The sequence below is a fragment of the Podarcis bocagei genome (genome assembly GCF_964188305.1).
Source record: "Podarcis bocagei genome assembly, chromosome: 13".
Classification (NCBI taxonomy): domain Eukaryota; kingdom Metazoa; phylum Chordata; class Lepidosauria; order Squamata; family Lacertidae; genus Podarcis; species Podarcis bocagei.
Genome location: NC_138138.1, coordinates 25,660,485 through 25,678,457, shown reverse-complemented (window position 1 = coordinate 25,678,457; position 17,973 = coordinate 25,660,485). Strand labels below are relative to the sequence as shown.

At 44.4% G+C, this 17,973-nt stretch overlaps 1 protein-coding gene across 5 annotated transcripts in view; it reads right to left on the bottom strand.

Annotated features, from left to right (window-relative positions):
• Nucleotides 1-17,973, bottom strand: part of LOC308571108 (acid-sensing ion channel 2) — a 403,467-nt gene that overhangs the window by 1,346 nt on the left and 384,148 nt on the right. For 2 of the 5 annotated variants that reach the window (XM_081166502.1, XM_081166503.1), the window contains 5 exons: nt 16,378-16,469; nt 14,154-14,198; nt 11,928-12,007; nt 7,101-7,169; nt 4,147-5,231 (listed from right to left, as the gene is read on the bottom strand). In XM_081166502.1, coding sequence (XP_081022628.1) covers nt 5,130-5,231; nt 7,101-7,169; nt 11,928-12,007; nt 14,154-14,198; nt 16,378-16,469 — 388 coding nt within the window. In that variant the 3' untranslated portion in view covers nt 4,147-5,129. Of the gene's footprint in view, nt 1-2,707; nt 2,968-4,146; nt 5,232-5,344; nt 5,409-7,100; nt 7,170-11,927; nt 12,008-14,153; nt 14,199-16,377; nt 16,470-17,973 lie in introns of those variants that run through there. The other 3 variants (XR_014001279.1, XR_014001280.1, XM_081166504.1) reach the window with 3 other exon arrangements.

The window sequence follows — 17,973 nt, the reverse complement described above, 5'->3', positions numbered from 1 at the left end:
TGCCCTTCATCCAGGGATTGCGGGGCAGTTTACAATATAAAAGCACAAAAATCACAAACAAAGTGATTGTAAAACACCCTGGGAGTGTGGGGAATAGCACTTGCTTTAACACAATGTCTTCTAACCTCCCCACACACAAATCCAAATGAATGCTCATTAAATAGCCCACATTGTCTAATCTCTCTGCAGGCAAATCAGGCTGAATGCTCAGTAAACTGGAAGTGTTTGCAGTTTGCTCTGGAAGTGCATGAAATCTGATGGTTGCAAATCTGTTAATTAGGAATTGAATACCAGTGAGGAAAGTACATGGTCTTGGCCAAGTATGCAGCATTGTACTTGCATAAGACTCAGCCATGGTCTGGAAGGGCCTCCATAAACTTCTTGTAATTCACTATCACAAGTAGCTGTAACAGGGGTGAGGGATCCAAGTCTCATCAGCTCTAGCTGGCATGGCCAATAATCAGGGATGATGGGAGCTGGAGTGCAATAACAAGTTAGCCACCCCTGATTTAGATGGCGCATCACCCCATGAAGACTAAGTTGAACCTATCTCAAAATCTATGACACATATTCGGCACTGCAATGCAATTAGAGCAGATGCAAACTAAATTTATTGGGCGTGCCAAAAGATAAAGTAATTAATCTCCAAAAGTTCTGCATCTAATAAATCCCTAATTAATTCCTAATATAGAGAAAATGACTTAATTATAATCTTCCCTTTGACCAGGGGTGAGGAACCTTTCTGGCCAGGCAGATCTGCCCCCACTTTTGACAGGTGAGCTGGGTAACCCACCTGTCAAAAGCCCTTTATACAGCACCAACCGCCAGTGGCACATGGGAACTGCAGTCCAAGAGGCTCTGTAAAGGAGTAGAATGCTGAGCATAGAACTGGCGAAGATGCTTTCTGTGGGGATCAGCTGCACAACTGTCTTCTTCATGGGGAACTTGGTCGGGTATCAACCGATGGGTAAGGATTTCAGTCTTGCTTTTGGAATGGATGGCTATGAGAGAAAGCTCCCCATGAGGAACTTGGTCTTGTAGCTGATCCACCCACCTGATGTGACATGTCAGGTGGGTACGGTTTGGGGAGGCACCCTTTCCTTAGGCCCTCGAGTTGTACTTTTTTGTCAAATGAAATCAGCAGCTCCCATGCAGTTTTGGAATAGGATTAAAGGTGAATGCTGATAGAATGCCTGTTAGTTATAAATGGGGGGGGGGGGAGATACAGTGGCTAATGAGTATCTGGGATATAGCGTGTATGATCAATTTAACTCGTTTTGTCTAGGTCAGGGAGGGAAGGTTGATGACATATTCAATGATGAAAGGAGCACTTTTCTTACATATTGGAACCCTAATGTACAAGATCATATGCATGTTAGGTGCAATTAAATAATTTTAGGGTTTCTTTTTGTTATATATTCATTGTTTTAGGCAGGGTGAAATGATAATAATAAAAAATTGGACGTATAAATATGAATGTCAACAGTAAAGGGCAGAGCATGATAAACGCAATAAATACAATATAAACTAAGGCAGGCACCAGGACACAGGTATATGGGAAACACATCTGCCAAAGGAAGTCAGTCCTGATGCTTTTATTCTGTGAACTGCTTCGAGACCTGCAGGTATAGGGCAGTATATAAATTAATAATAATAATAATAATAATAATAATAATAATAATAATAATAATAATAATAATAATAATAATTCCAAGTGCAGTTGCATAGCCACGAGGGAAAAGCACTTATACGTGCAGAGGTTCTTTATTATATATTGCTATGTTGCATCTGGGTTTGTTTTTTAAAAGGAGCAAGAAACGGCAATTCATCAAACACTCTTTGGCAAAATCCTACACACCTTCAACAGAGATAAGCAGTTGAAATCCTCTTGGTGGCACCACAGTGTCAATGTTCCACTTTGAATCCACTTGTAAGAGGCCTTTTACAGAAATCACACACCTACCCTTTGGAACAGCCTCCCCCATGAGAAAGCCGTACTACCTTTTCGCCACGTGCTGGAAACATGTTTTGTTCATACAGGCAATGTGCTGACCACAGACCTTACTTGCACACAACACAGCCCATCAGCTGGGATTGCATACGTATTTCTGCTTTGCTTTGTGTCTTTATACAGATCTATTGTTTTGATTGTGCTTCATAGTTTTGTGTCACACACAGCTTCAAAACATTAAGTAGTATTTACATAGTTTTCAAATAAATAAATGGAGGTGACAGGAGGCATTCTTGGTGAAAGGGTGTTTCAGCTTTGCTGAAGCTGCAGGAAACTCTTTAAGGCATGTTGTGTGTAGTTCTTGGGCATGTTTTGCTGAGGTTTAGGGCTTAAGACCTGGAAGCTAATTGTAGCTTGAAAAAAGACCTACTAGATACAGAAATGCTATCCACTTAGGCTGCACATCCTATTCCCTTGTATAGGGGAGAAAGCCTCATTGAACTCAGTGGGGCTTTTGAGTAGACAGGGATGGAATTGCACTGTTCATTTTCCTACTAGATCTTTTGCAATTGTTAAATTACCTGCATTAGAGAAGCTTGCTCTTTCCACAGCTGGTTAGACACAATGCACAAACCAAATTCATATACACCTATTTCACAAGCCCCTTCTCTTCCACTTTTCCTCTATTCTTCTGGGCATTCTATGAGGAATATGTGTCATCTTTACTAGGAAATTAACTGTAGACAATCTAACCACCTGAGCTGCTTCCTGCTGCAATCCTTCCCCCACAATCCTTAAAAGCTGTTCAGGCCAGAGGTCTCTTTGGAAATAGATCAAATAGCCTTTTATTTCCTGGAACTGCTCCCTGATACATTGTGCATCTTCCAATGAGTATTTATGATGTGCCAGCACACCTTGTCCCACAATGGCACATTATCTGTAGACTTTCTAGCTTAAGCAACATGAGAGGCAAGCAGTTTTCATTTTGTCCAGACATTCCCTTCTAAACAACTGACCTAAAAGGAAAAGGGAAAAAAGGGGTTTCCTGCATTATTGTGTTGCTTTCTTACTGAAATTCAAACTTCTAATGGAAGCCAGAAAAGGACCGTGTGTGTGTGTGTGTGTGTGTGTGTGTGTGTGTGTGTGTGTGTGTTGAACTATTGTTTGGGTTGAAATTGGGTGCTGTCTTTCCATAGCAAATCCTATCATGTTCTTTTTTTTGTTCAAAGAAATCAGATTGGAATGCTCACCAAATACTTCAGAAGCAAGAGCTCATGGGACCACAGAGTTAATCAAAGCATCACACATGAGAAGGGATGTTGTGACACTGGATGCCATCAAACTTCAGTAAGGAAAATGACACTGATCAACACACTAAGAAATCACACAGCCAACATGATGCCATTCCTAAAGAATGGTTGCTGTGTGGTTTCACTGGTTGCGTTTGCACATAACACTAAGCCATGGTTTGTCTCAGCCATGGAAGAAATCACGTGATTTCAAGAAACCACCTGATGTCACAGACAAGCAAACAAGCCACAGCTTGTTGCTATGAACTGTGGTTTATTTTCCAGATGATATTGCCTAGTGCCCCTGTATTTTGGCAAGTATCTGCAATGCAGAGGCACAAACCACGGTTACGCAAGAGTTAATGGGTCAGGACAAAAAGTCAAGCTACTGTTAAAACAAGCCATGGTTTGCAAGCTAACAACAAACCATGGCAATTTGTTGCCAGAAAACAAACCATGGTGAGTTTGCTGGACTGGGTCTGGACATTCCAACAAACCACAACATAGCTAAATGAAACTAAGCAACATAGCTACGACCTGAGATAGCTCAGTTGGCAGGTAGAGCACGAGACACTTAATCTTAGGTTCATGCCCAACGTTGGGCAAAAGATTCCTGCAATTGCAGGAATGACTAGATGACTCTTGTGGTCCCTTCCAACTCTACAGTTCTATGAAACAGGAACAAAGCAGGCCACTGTGTCCGAGTGTAGGGCTGCTCACTTGGTCAGCAATGGATTAAGCCCAATTAAAATGTTAAGAGCATGTTGACTAATAGTCCGAACTTCTCTTTTTGGTGTTAAGAAAAACAAAGAATGTCTGCAAAGAGACCCCTCCCCCTTTCTGCAGGTTCCCAGCTCTGGTCAAGCATCCGCGACGGTGCAAATAAACAGATGCAGCACAAACTGGCCCCTTCCACAAGACCACCTTTAATAGAATGAGGAAGCAGGGTAGGTCAGAATGTCGATTGAACACAGCCCCCCCCCATGCCCACCCTCAGCCCTGAGACACACATGTTGTATTATTACACACCAATCTGAACAAGACAGAAGCTGTGGCTTACGAGTGCCAACGGGGCTGGTGTGTTTGTGGGTGCCTGTGTGTAGGGGGGGCGGCGGTCTGCAGCGGTAAGATGAGGGGAGCCATTTTGTAGCTGAGCCTGCTCACCTTGGTGGCCAGTGACCGGGTCCAAATAAAGGATCTCAAGCAGGGCTCCGAGACCCTTTCACAGATTGAGACGAAGACAAAAGGAACAGTGGCTTTTTGAAGGTCGGTCAGGCCTTTGATTGTTCCTAACTCAGCTTGTGGTGTCATGTAATTGTGAACTCTTGGGCGGGGGGACAGGACGGGACGGGACAGACGGGGAGAGGGAGGGGACGTCTGTGCCGTGGCCTCCTCTTTTGTCGTGGAAAAAAAGTAACAGCTGTTAAGACACGGCTTGTAAAGAAAGAAGAAAGTGGGGGAGATATTGCCATCAAAAAGACTGGCATGCAGGCTTCTTTTGTACAGTCATTGGCAGTTTATGAAATGACGGTTCCTTGGTTGTCGGATTTGTACAGTTCAAAAAATAAAACCACAAAAAACTGAGGCGCGGCGTCTGCTGGCGAAGACAACCCTGCCCTGCCCCTTCGCACACCCTCCTCCTCCTCCTCCTCCTCCCCTCCCTACGTGGACAGAGGGACGCGACTGAGTCCAAAGCGCCTCTCGCTGGATTTTGGCAAGAAGAGAAAGAGAAGAGTTGGATGCATAGCAAATTCCTCCGTGGTCGTCCACACCCCAACCCACCCTGTGCGGCGAACCTGAGCAAGATTCCCTGGCTTCCGGGGGTGGGGGGCAGAGGGGGGGATAAGAGTTTCTGCCATCTGGATATCCATGGTGCCGAGGGGCTGCTGTCAGCACGCAATCTCATCCAGCGTGCCCAGGGTCGTCTGCAGGGGGACCGTCACAGTGTGGCTGATGGGATCGGAGTGGTTTGGCAAGGGCTCGCATGTGCTCTGGGGAAGGAGAGAAAGAGAAAGAGAAAGAGAGAGAGAGAGAAAGGAAACGTGGTGTGCAGTGCAGGGGCTAAAGAGGCAGTAAGCATAGAAGGGCCTTGTTCAAATCTCACCTCAGTCATGAACTCACTAGGTGGCCTTAGGCAACCAATTCTTCCTTCAGTCTCAGCTCTCCATCTGCAATACGGGGATAACACATTGGCCTACCTTCCAGGGACATTGTAAGGACTGCTGAGACAATGCATGGGGAGTGCTTGGACCAGACTGAGAAGTGATATACAAATGCTAGGTTTTACTTTAATATCTGCCCGAGGGGCTGGGAGGATCCAATTCCTCATACTATTAAGGTGCCTAGAACTGAAACAGATTAGGAAAAGAAACTTGGAGTGGAGGGAGCTTATGTAAGATTAGCTTCCACTTTTGATGAAACAGCTGCACTTGTGATTTTCAAACACTGAATCCAGAGATTCCAAAGCAGCACTGTGGCTTTCAGCAAGGCAGTCTAAGCCCCCAAAAACAAATCTAGCGGAAATGGTCATGGCAACCGTGTGTGTGTGTGTGTGTGTGTGTGTGTGTGTGTGTGTCGTGTGTGTTGTATATGTATATATGTGTTTGTTTGCGTCTGCAACAAATATTGTACTATTAGTGTCAAAATGTACATTAATATTGGACATGAGCCATAAACATGCTTAAAGCTTGTTCATTCCACTAGAAGTGAGTTAAGCACTTATTTCAATTTATCCATTGAAATAAACAGAACCTCAAAGTAATCAGCTTGTGAGTATTGACGTTTGCACCTTGAAACCATCACGCTTTGAAATCTGAAACCATCGGTTTTGAAATGTGCATTTTGTGTGGGCGTGTGTGTGGTGTCAAATTTGGAAAAGCAAATGTCTTTGGGGGTTTAAACAGCTGCAATCTGAAAATACGCAAGTAAGTCTTACTGAACTCAGAAATATCTCACACTGGGTAAACATGTTCAGTATTCTGCTTTAAACCTGACAGCTCAAACTGAATTATTGGTAAAATTTTAAATCTGAGGGAGCAAAGAATCTGTAAAAATACAGAACACAATCCATCCAAGTTTAAGTGTTGTGCAATACAAGCCAAAGAATGTTTATTCCAGGGTTAAGTTCCACTTTGTTCAGTGGGTCTTATTGTCAGCTTATATGTACAGGATTGCAAATTTAAAGACCCATTGATTTCAGTGGGATGGATTTAAGAACATGGTTGACACTCCATAGAAATATGTGCTTAACTCTGGCTGGATCATGTCTGTGATTTATTTATTTACCATACTGGGACCTGCATTGAGGTAGAAGGTGATATAAAATCCATACACACAAACACACAAACACATGTATTTAGCTATCATCTGCGTTTTAAAAAATGTCAACAAACCAAGATTATTTTGAATTGTGGGAAGGGGCTAAAATAACAACAATCTAAATAAACCATGCACACAGGGCTCTGATTCAAACAGTCCCATCCTCCAATGTATTCCATAAAAGGTCTAATCTATCTTTTATTTCTGTGGCTAACAACTATTTTGCTCTTGACACAGCATGATAGATGTGTCCTTTTGCTTGTTTAGTTTAAGCTCACAAGGACCTGAAATACCCCAAAGTTTTTGCTCTTCTTTACTTTTCTTGAAAGCCGACAAACTTTCAAAACCCCATCAGGACCAATGAGCCCGTGTCAGGTAAACTCCAGCCTAAAATGCCTCACACGGCAGAAATGAACCACAGCTTCAATTCTTACCCACCCACGGAAAGTGAGCATTGCAGGGTAATGAACCAGTCTGGTTTGCGAGGGCTTCTTGTACGCCCTACACCTGCTTTAGGCCCAGGGAACCTCATGCTTACTTACCACATTCTCATCGTGGCTTCCTTCCTCCTCTTCCTGGCCAAGAAGATCTAACAACTTCTCCTTGATCAGCTAAAAGAAATGGGAGAAAGGGGGAGGCTCTTAGTCCCAACAGAGCCTTGGCACAGCCCACCCATCGAGAGATGCAGGGAAACTGGTCCTGTTTGCTTTATATGAGACTAATGATTTATTCTGCTTCTGCTAGTCCACGCAGATAGTTCATATCATATTGCGGATATGGAACTGAGGCTGAAAAAATAGTTGCTCACCTATGGCCACCCAATAAACTTATCAAGGAGGTAATTGTCAAAAACACTCCTGTGCTACATATATACTTCCAGCCTCTATCTCCTTTTACTTTATTTTTTTTAGATGGTTCTCTTTCTCCCCGCCCCCCTCTCCTGGTGCTGAAATTTTGCTGATTTGCTACGGCTTCCAAGACCCCAGCACATGTGCTGGAACGAGCAAGCTTGCCCCCCCTTTCTTTGCCTTCTCAGGAGCACGTGTGCCGGTCAGATAAAGGCCCAGTGACATTTTTACAAGTGGCCACTATGGGTGGGAGATGGAATAACTTTTGCTGAATCAAGCGGTGGGTCACATTAACCCCATTGTTCAATGCTGTCAGCACTGTAAAACTTGCAGCACCTCTGAGAGGAGTAGCTCTGGCACCAGAAGCCAATTTTCAAAAGTGAGGCATGGAGTGAAACCACAGGAATCTGATCTACACTTTAGAAATTGTAGACACGGGAGAGGAAGGAAGAGAGATGAGAAGGTGCAGGGTATCACGGTAAGGAGAAGGTTGGTTTTCCCTTCCAACCTTGTTGCCACACAGACCTTTTAATTAAAAAGTGGATGCCATCCTTTTGCTTAATTTTATGTAGAATCCAGATTGCTGACCCATTTCATTCCAGCATCTCCTATATTGTCCTTGTGTCTGTTTCTAGACCTCATTTGGGGAACTGTATTTTTTTTTTTGTTTTAAAAAAACCAATTGCAGTGCCAACCTTCTCAGGAGGGACTGGCAAAATGTCATTGAGGCTTCTCAGGGTGTCTGTCCCTTTAATTCCACCCTTTTTATGTTAAAGCTGCTTCTGCCCCTTTAATTAGTGGCTTTCTGTTTACTCACATGGTTGACATTCACCACTTCAATAGCCAATTCTTGTTCCTTTTTGCGGGGAGAGGGGCAGAAGGGCAATAATGACAGGTTTCTTCTTAACAGCCAGAGCAATTTCACTTTTATTTCTCCCCTTGTTTTAGAATTGCAATTGCACCAAAATAAAATTACAATAACAACAACAACAACAACAACAACAACAACAACAAAATAGCTGCAAATAAGAAAGCAGAAAGGAGATCCCCTCACTTGAAAGGGGACAGGAACCAGCTAATCAAAAGTTGATTCAGGAATTCAGTCATATGAGTGAACAGGAGAAGTTTAATTAAAGGGGTAGAAGCAGAGAGGAAGAAGCCATTTTAAAAGAAAGGGGCAAGGAGGGAGCTACCAATAAAAGAGACTGTTGCAGGATTTTTATAAGGAATACAGGGCTGTTTTAACTGTTTCAATTACGCTTCCAGCTGAAAGGTCCCTACTGTGAAAGCAACCCTTTCCTCAGTTGCTAACAATTCTGAGTAAATGCCTTTCTCATTTTCCCATCAACATCAGGACTAGACACTTGCCCCATTTTTTTACAGAAGACAGGTTATCAGACAGCAGTGGCAGGCACCACGCTGTGTGCAGAAGGACCATAATCCACGTTCTGTGGCATGACAATGGCTGCCCAGACCTGACTGCCTGGGGAACTGGGAAGCAAGTGTTGCAGGAGCTGAAAGTGGCGTGCATGGTGGTTGCAGAGCTCATATTTGGCCTGTTTTACTTTAGGTTTTGACACTCGCTCGACCCGAAAGGAATCCCAAAACGTAACTACGCAGTTTTACACAAATAGATGGAAAACCTTCAAAGTCTGTGAGGGTCCCTGGGGGAAGAGAAGGCAAAGGATGACTGCTGCTGGTCTGCATGTGTGAGAGAAGATTCCATGAAGCATGCCTGCTTCTGCCTTCAGCATCTGTGAAAGCTGCTCCATTAGGGAATCTGGGGCACTACCCCACCAGCCCCAGTCTGCCAAAAAAATGATGGAACTGTGCAATTGGAAGGGACCCCAAAGATCCACCCAGTCCAGCCTCCTGCAAGGGAGGAATCACAGCTAAAGAATCCCTGTCAGATGGTCATCCAAATGCTATTTAAAAACCTCCAATGAAGGAGAGGCAGACCCCTCTTGTCTGCCTACGTATTTACATCCAGTCCAGGTGCTGGCCCTGGCTGTCAGCATCGTCCTCCTCCTCGTCTCTCTGTTGCCCTTGTAGAACTCAGCAGAGAGGGTGATGGGGACAAAACTAGAATTTGTTGGCCCTGCCTGGCTCCTCCTACTGCTGGCTGACCCTACCAGTCCCAGTGAACACCAGCCGCCGCTGTTCCCGGTCCACCCCTCGGAAAAAGCTGCTTTAAGAGGGAGGCCTGCTTGTTCCAGAGCACCTAGCCGCACGTGCCAAACTCATGAGCTGGCATCCAGCTGAGCTGAACGAGGCCCCTGGCTAAGTGGCTCTGACAGAACTAGCACACAGCAAAGGTAGCTGGGCAGAGCGTATTTTAAGACAGGGGCCTCACAGGTGATCCTATGCCCAAATTTATCCACATGCAGCTCCCTGTATTTGGAGTTGCGGCACAGCAGGGTAGGCCTTATTTAATTTCAGGTTGTACTATTAAATTCCAATGGGTTGTTGGATATGCCTTTATTTGATATAAGTTGTTTATTTTAAAGTTATATTTTTATCACGACATTTTTTTTGTATTGGATCAGATTGTTATAAGGTGTGTGTTCTTTGTTGTTTCTTCAGCTTGTACTGCCTTGTGTATAGCAATATAGAAAAGCAGTATACAAATTAAAAGTATTCTTATTATGCTCACTTTCTCCCCCCCCCCCAATTTTTTTTTTAAAAATAAAACAAAGATAAAATAACTACAGTCATACCTTCGATCCCAAACACCTTGCAAGTCAAATGGTTTGGTTCCCGAATGCCGCAAACCCGGAAGTGATTGTTCCGGTTTGTGAACGTTCTTTGGAACCCAAACATCCAATGGGGCTTCTGAGGCTTCTGATTGGCTGCAGGAGATTCCTGCAGCCAATCGGAAGCCACGATTTGGTTTTTGAATATTTTGGGAGTCGAACGGACTTCTGGAATGGATTCTGATCAACTTCCGAGGTACCACTGTACACACAATCAGAGAATCATCTCCAAACAGTCCACAGAGCTTTGTCAAAGCGTATATGCTAAAATCATCACAGTCTTAACAAACACCAGAAGATACATAATAACCTCTATTGCTTGGACAATTGTCCACAACTAAAAAGGTATTATGCCCACTTTCTATCTCTATTAATTGAGTGCCCACCTCTGCAATGTGCAGGAGGGTGGCTTGCGGATCCAAGCCGAGTGAACTAGGAGCAAGGAAGGTGCTCCCATCTTTCACTCTGCTCAAGTTCCCCGGCCACTCCAGCTTGGGCTGCCCAGACAGGGGGAAAAGGCGTAGAGAACTGAGCAAGCAGGAATGAACAATGGATAATGGGGAGCCTCTCCTGTTGCTGCCACTTAAAAGGGGGGGGGCAGAGCCAGGCCTAAGGGACTGCCTCCCCCTGCCCTTTACATCTCTCTTGTGTCTTGGTTTCTCTAAGGGCCATGCTAGACATCATGTTTAAATGCATCTTTACATTCAAGCTTTCTCTTAAAAAAAATGCAAATAGAAATTGCTGGGTTATTAGCCAAATAATTACTGGGATTACAGCAAGTGGGAAGGGAGTCTATATCCCTCTTCTCTCCTGTTGTGATCCAAAGGAAAATTGTTCACTGAAGCTGCTATTTTCATTGCCCCAAAATCCCCCCACTGGTGGCAGCTGTGCTTTCTTCTTATCTTTGCTATAAGACTGGGACCAAGGGGTGGAGGTGGGAGTTCCTCCCAATGCAAATAGCAGATTTGAAGAAGCATTTTCCATTAGGGCTGTGGTAGGGGACGAAATGGTTAAATCTCCCCACCACGCCTACTGCAGCCCTGATAATTATCACACACCCACACCCACACCGGCTCATATTTGCATTTAATAAAACATGCAAATATGCATAATGCAAATAAGCATTTAAACAGCACATCTATTTGGGTCATACAATTCTTAAAAATTGTAAATCTGACATTTGAGGGAGCCTAATTTAAGTTTGGGGGCTATTGTTCTGCAGCCCAGATTTATTACTGAGGGTTCGTGTTGCACCCAATTTGGTCTTGATAGCACACAAGACCCAGGCTTTACACTTCTGTAACTTGGTCCACCATTTCTGAGTTTACAGCAGAAACCTGAAATGTGGGTTTGGATTTTGTGCTTCAAGTTTTCAAAATTCATTGCAATCAGGAAATCCCAAGAAATGCAGATAGCAGAATTTCAAATGTATTTTGTCTTGGAAGGAGAAGGCTGGGGAATTCAGGGAATGGATTTTGTAGAGAAAGCTGGGTGGGAACTGAAGGCCAGGAGAGGCAGAGAGAATGAAATGGGGCACTTCACACCACAACATTTTGTTGCAGGCCCTAGTCATTTATTACGTTTACATGCTGTTCTCTCTCTTTTTAGCCAGAAAAAACCTCGAGGCAGCTTCAAAAGAAAAAGAAAATACAAGGGAGCCAAAGGAAGCTTAAGTATCTGGGCACTTGATGGGGTCAGAGAGGAGGGGCTGGGTGGTACCTGGATGCCAGGATTACATATGTCACCACAACAGAGGGCCACAACTTACCTCATAGATGTAGTCAAATATTTCCAGAATGGTGAGGATACTAGCACCAATAAAAAGGCCCATCTGACCTCCAATATCACCTGGAGAAGGGAAAGGAAACCGAAGCAGACGTTTTATCCACACACTATTTATGGGGGTGTAGAGAATAACACAGTTTGGACCTTTTGTGGATCTGTGCTCACCACCTTTTGGGGCAAAACATGCTACCCTCCTTCAAGCAGTTCAGGAAGAAATGGCTTCCTTGGTTTCCAGCAAAAGCGTCGCAGAATGCGGATTGGCTGGACCTTGCACTACCACAAAACCAGGCTGTTCAGGCACCAAAGCATGTTCAAAGCAGTTCCCCACAAAATCCTGGGAATTGTAGTTTCCCCCTCACAGAGCTATGATTCCCAGCATCCTTTTTTAAAAAAAATGCATTTAATGTAATTCCTTTTTGGAGGAAGGCAAATGTGTGCATTGAAAATGCTTTAAAGGTCTTGTGTGGCGTTGTCTCAGTGAGCTACTGGGAACAGAGCACATTTGGGCCTCAGAGTACTCTTCAGGCACCAAACAGAAGGGCATTTGCAATATCAGCTCCTGTGGCTGGCAGGCAGTAGCCTCTGAATTGGTCAACACTAGCATCATTCCTGAGATCTTGGGCTCCTGGTTGTATGTGATCAGCAGAACAATATAAGTTGCCTGTTATAGTTCAAAGACCCTTCCTCTCTCTCACTTTCTTTTACAGTGAAATAAACTTATTTCAAGAAAACTGGCAATTAAATCCTCCCCATTGCCAGTACTGTGGAAACATAAACTAATGATGGAACAATTAGGAGAGGTTATTCAAGGAGGAATTAGTATGCCATTGATGGCTCCATTCACATTCATCGGGAAGTAATAAAATGGGTTCCACCTGCACACAGGAAGTGTCTAATTAAAAGCACAGCAGCACTTTAAAAAGTCTCAGTAGCACTTCATCTGTCCACACTAAAAGGGGAAATTCTACAATTGTGCACACCCCCCAAATCCCACCAGACTAAAACTCTGGTCTTGGGGGTGGGGAAAATCTGAGGACCACACAGAAAACACCAGAATGCAGCAGAATGACAGGGGCATCCGTATCCTCCATGAAAAGTGAGTGAGTAAAGAATGTCCACTCTGTGTGTGTTTGGTGGGTGGGTGGGAAGTCCGGGCGCAGAAGCTATGTTTGTGGTTGAGGGGCTCAGTTTTGATAGTAGTGGATAGCATAGTGAGGTGGTGGCGTTTACCTGATCCCCCAGCAGATGAGTCACTGCTGCTACTGAGAGTTGGAGGGGAGGTTGGCAAAAGGCAAGTGCACTGGTACAATCAGGTCAGCACTGCCACTGCACTGTCCACCACTGACCCTAAGCCAGCAGCCTGCACCTGTCCTCTCGGATAAAATTACAGATTTGGCAAGGGTGATACGGACTGTCCCTTCTGCTAAGCTAAAGCACCCCTACCCGTCAGCTCAGTTCTGATGGCTGAGCTGCTTGGAGAAGAGTTATCAACTTCTCCCAAAACCTACCCTCTGCCTGGAGAAGCATATTGTTTCCTTTCATACTGTCAGTAAACATGTTAAGCATCCACGAGATGCCTTCTTCCTCTCACAGCTTTCTGATGCTAATTTAAATGCAACTTAAAATGGCATTGGCCATTTCAGCTGTAGCACCAGACTGCTGATTGATAAGTACCTCTTACTGAATTCAACAGAGTTTATTTCCAGGAAATCATATACGTACAGGTTTATAGCTTTCATTCTGATGCTATCTGCTATCTGCCCATCCTCTCTGATTCCTTGGTTCTTGGGAACTTTTAGCAATCTCCCTCAGCTGTTGCTATTGCTATTAATGATCATTGATTACAATAATTATATTTCTTATATCCCATCCTTCTTCATAGAGATACTAGGGTGGAAAACAATGTTTATAAAATACAGCATAAAAAAATGTAAACCACAATTTACAGTAGCAACAGAATATGACAGCTGATCCTTGAATGAATATAAGGTGAGAGGCCATTGGAGCAGAACTGGGAAGGTAGTGCCATAGATCTGGTACCATTACCAAGAAGGCCCTGCTGTGTACTGTTATATGCCATCTATGAAGATGATACAAGGGTCAAATTCCTTTTGAATTTCTACCTGCCTCGCAGTTATTGTGCTCTTGAAAATCTGGAATCTCTCTCCTATTGGCATTTTTTAAAAATGCAATTGTTATATTTGCTTACTTCTGCTACTCTGATTCAGGTTCTTGTTCAACGTCCATGAAGCATCTAGGGATGAATATGTTATTGAACAGATTATCCTTTCCCTGCCAGTAAAAATCATAGTTATTCTCTATATAAACTGGTAAGAATCTCTCTGCTTATTGTTCAGAAAGAAAGAAAAGGCTTACATCTCCATGACAACAGGGTATATGCTTAAACGCTGCTTACAAAGGCCTTGGGACAAACAGACAGACATTAAACTCTCCTTTCTTTCATCTAAATAACAGACGGGCTGGATTCTGACTTTGACAAGTCAGGCGAGCCAATAATTCTTCATTGTGATGGGTAGAAAGGCAAACTCCTGTCGACAGGGTAGGGGCGGGAGCAGGAGACAAACTGAGGCCACTGGTCTACAACAGAATGGAAATTAACAACCAGGCATACGTGTAGGAAATAAACTCTAATTTAAATTGTCCTAACCTGCTTTCAGATATACATTCTTTCACCTTTTTAAATATTTCTAATTGTTGTTGTTGTTTAGTTGTTTAGTCTTGTCCTACTCTTTGTGACCCCATGGACCAGAGCATGCCAGGCACTTCTGTCTTCCACTGCCTCCCGCAGTTTGGTCAAACTCATGCTGGTAGCTTCGAGAACACTGTCCAACCATCTCGTCCTCTGTCGTCCCCTTCTCTTTGTGCCCTCCATCTTTCCCAACATCAGGGTCTTTTCCAGGGAGTCTTCTCTTCTCATGAGGTGGCCAAAGTATTGGAACCTCAGCTTCACGATCTGTCCTTCCAGTGAGCACTCAGGCAGGGCTGATTTCCTTCAGAATGGAGAGGTTTGGTCTTCTTGCAGTCCATGGGACTCTCAAGAGTCTCCTTCAGGACCATAATTCAAAAGCATCAATCCTTCGGCGATCAGCCTTCTTTATAGTCCAGCTCTCAGTTCCATACATCACTACTGGGAAAACCATGGCTTTAACTATACGGACCTTTGTTGGCAAGGTGATGTTTCTGCTGCTGTCTAGGTTTGTCACTGCTTTTCTCCCAAGAAGCAGGCGTCTTTTAATTTCGTGGCTGCTGTCACCATCTGCAGTGATCATGGAGCCCAAGAAAGTAAAATCTCTCACTGCCTCCATTTCTTCCCCTTCTATGTGCCAGGAGGTGATGTGACCAGTGGCCATGATCTTCGTTTTTTTGACGTTGAGCTTCAAACCATATTTTGCACTCTCCTCTTTCATATTTCTAATTACTGGCGGTAATTCTACATACTAAAGATTTGTTGGCAGAGTGTGAGGAGAATGACACATAGGATTGGGTAGAAGCCTCACTATGCTGGAAAAACAGCAGCTAAGCCACTGTCATGACAGCTACACCTCTGGTGGAACATGCCAGGTAGGCTGGCAGTAAACAACATTGCTGGAGCTGTTCTACTGGCAAAGATATGCAAGCAGAGTGACTGAAACAGGGCTTGGGTGACACAGTGCAACACAGGAAGCTGTCTTATACAGAATCAGACCATTTGTCCACACTGACCGGGGATTGAACTTGGCCCCTTGTGCGCCAAAAGGAGACGCCCATCTATGTTGGCCCCTATATCCCTTTTGATCCATGAGCAGGCCACATCAACAGACCAACTTTACACCAGTCCACGGACATGGCACAAAGCATTGCCCTCCTGTTGACTTCGATGAGAGGAAGGCCACCACAGCACAGCATACAGGATATAGGATGACTCAATGCCAAATCACACAGCACGCCACCAGTGGCAGAATATAGATGCCACACAGGGAGGCGATAACCCAGGTGGCAACGGGAAGCAGCACAGGACTGCATCTCTCCGGCTGAAGGGTCTTGCATGTGTAATAAGCTCAGGGGGGGGGGGAATCTGCTGATGGGAAACAGGGAGGGAACAGCGCTTTGCACACAAAGGGAGCGATTTGCACAAAACTGATTGGCCTTGCAACCCATGCTCTCAGCTGCTCCTTGCTGAGGTTGGCAACTTTCTTGTTTCAAGCATGCTGTGGACATGCTTGCAATTGGTATTCAGAGGAAGAGTGCCTTTGACCCTGGAGGTAAGATATAGCCATTGTGACTAGTTGCTGGGTGATCTCCCCGCCCCCGTTAAACTCATTTCCCCTCTACCTCAAATTGCCCACCACCACTGGAAGGGAGTTGGGCCGAAACCCCCAAATTCCATTCATTTCACACACACACACACACACACACACAGGATTCTTACTTACCAAGTAAAGCTGCCACTTCGTATGCTTTCTTCTGCTCAATGGTCTCATAGTTGAGGGCTTCAAAGAATATATCAAGCACAAGAATATTCTCCCTGAGGAGAAAACAAAACAAAACAACACGGGCAGCCGAGAGACAGAATCAAAAGGAAGGAGCTGCATCCGTGAAAACAAATAAGCTTTCTGCTGCCATGGCACGTTTTTGAGTGAGCGGCGACGAGAGAAAACTCATATTCCAAATGGGTAGCCTGAGGGATGCGTTATGCCTGAGCAGGGGGTCAGGCCATCCCAAGGGAAAGAGATATTATGTAATCGGTAGGGAGTCTGTCAACGCGCCTTGCGGCTTCTAGACAACCGCAGCGTACTGCTTTTACTTACACCTCCTCCATCCTCAAGGCTCTTCCCCACCGCCCACCAAAAAACAAATAACAATATTCGGTTGATTAAAAAACATAAGCTGCTTGTAAGCTGCTACACTGCCAGCTCCTTTGTAACTTGAAAACCAAGGCGCCAAATATTCCAGAGATACATAAGAGCCCCACTAGATCTTGACCAGAGGTCCCTCTATAATTCTTTTTTCAACCAGGCACTTCTAGAAGTCTTCTACGCAGAGCTTGAAGGCAATAACAACCCTCAGCTGCTTCCTTCCTTCCACCCACCTACCCCCAAACTGGAATTCAGTGTTGCAGCATCTCTGAACCATAAAGATCCATATGGCTGTTGTGACTTTTAGCTCCTGACAGACCTCACCTCCTCCACAGATTGATCCAATATGGTTTGTGGGTTGTAGTTATTTTGGGTTTGTTTGTTTTTTACATTTTTTTGTTTTGTTTTCATCTTGTATCTTTAAGCTTGTGAACTGCCCTGAGATCTATGGATGAAGGGTGGTATACAAATTTAATAAATAATAAAACAAAGTCTCCAGGTAGCTCATAGCAGTGAGTCCCAAAAGAAAGATGTGTGTTTTGTGAAGGGGTACCTTAAAAAACAAAACAAAACAGCCCTGTCCTGACAATCTATTAGGAGAAATGTTTCTCTCTAAATTTTCTCCCCACCTCGCGTAATTTTGTAAGCCCCTGTCAAGCACCCCACCGCCCAAATGTATTCCTGGGTTCCCCCTACCTGCCACTACACTGACCCCTCCAGCTCAACCCCCCCCCCCAATTTCCAAGTCCTTTCTCATAAGGAAAGTGTTCCAATCCTATGAATATCTTGGTTTCCGTTTTCTGCCCCTTGTCTAACTAGTTTCAGTCGGGAGACACCAGTTGCTCGCAGCTGGTACGCACCATACATTTAACACCTCTCCCCGCCCTCCCAGAATCCTGGAAATTGTACTTTACCCCTCACAGAGCTACAATTCCCAGCACCCTGAATAGACTACAGTTCCCAGGATTCTTTGTGGTAAGGATGTGCTTTAAGTATATGGCATGTACACAGCCATAATGCAGATTTCTCTTTAGGCCACCTAAGGTTGGCAGTATTCTCCCTTCCACTTTCCGGCTGCTCATTTGCACCGTGTTAAACTAACAGGGCAAAATTCCAGGGGGGCAACATGCACGTAGGTGTGTGTAACTCTAGAACTCCCAGATGTCAGTGCCA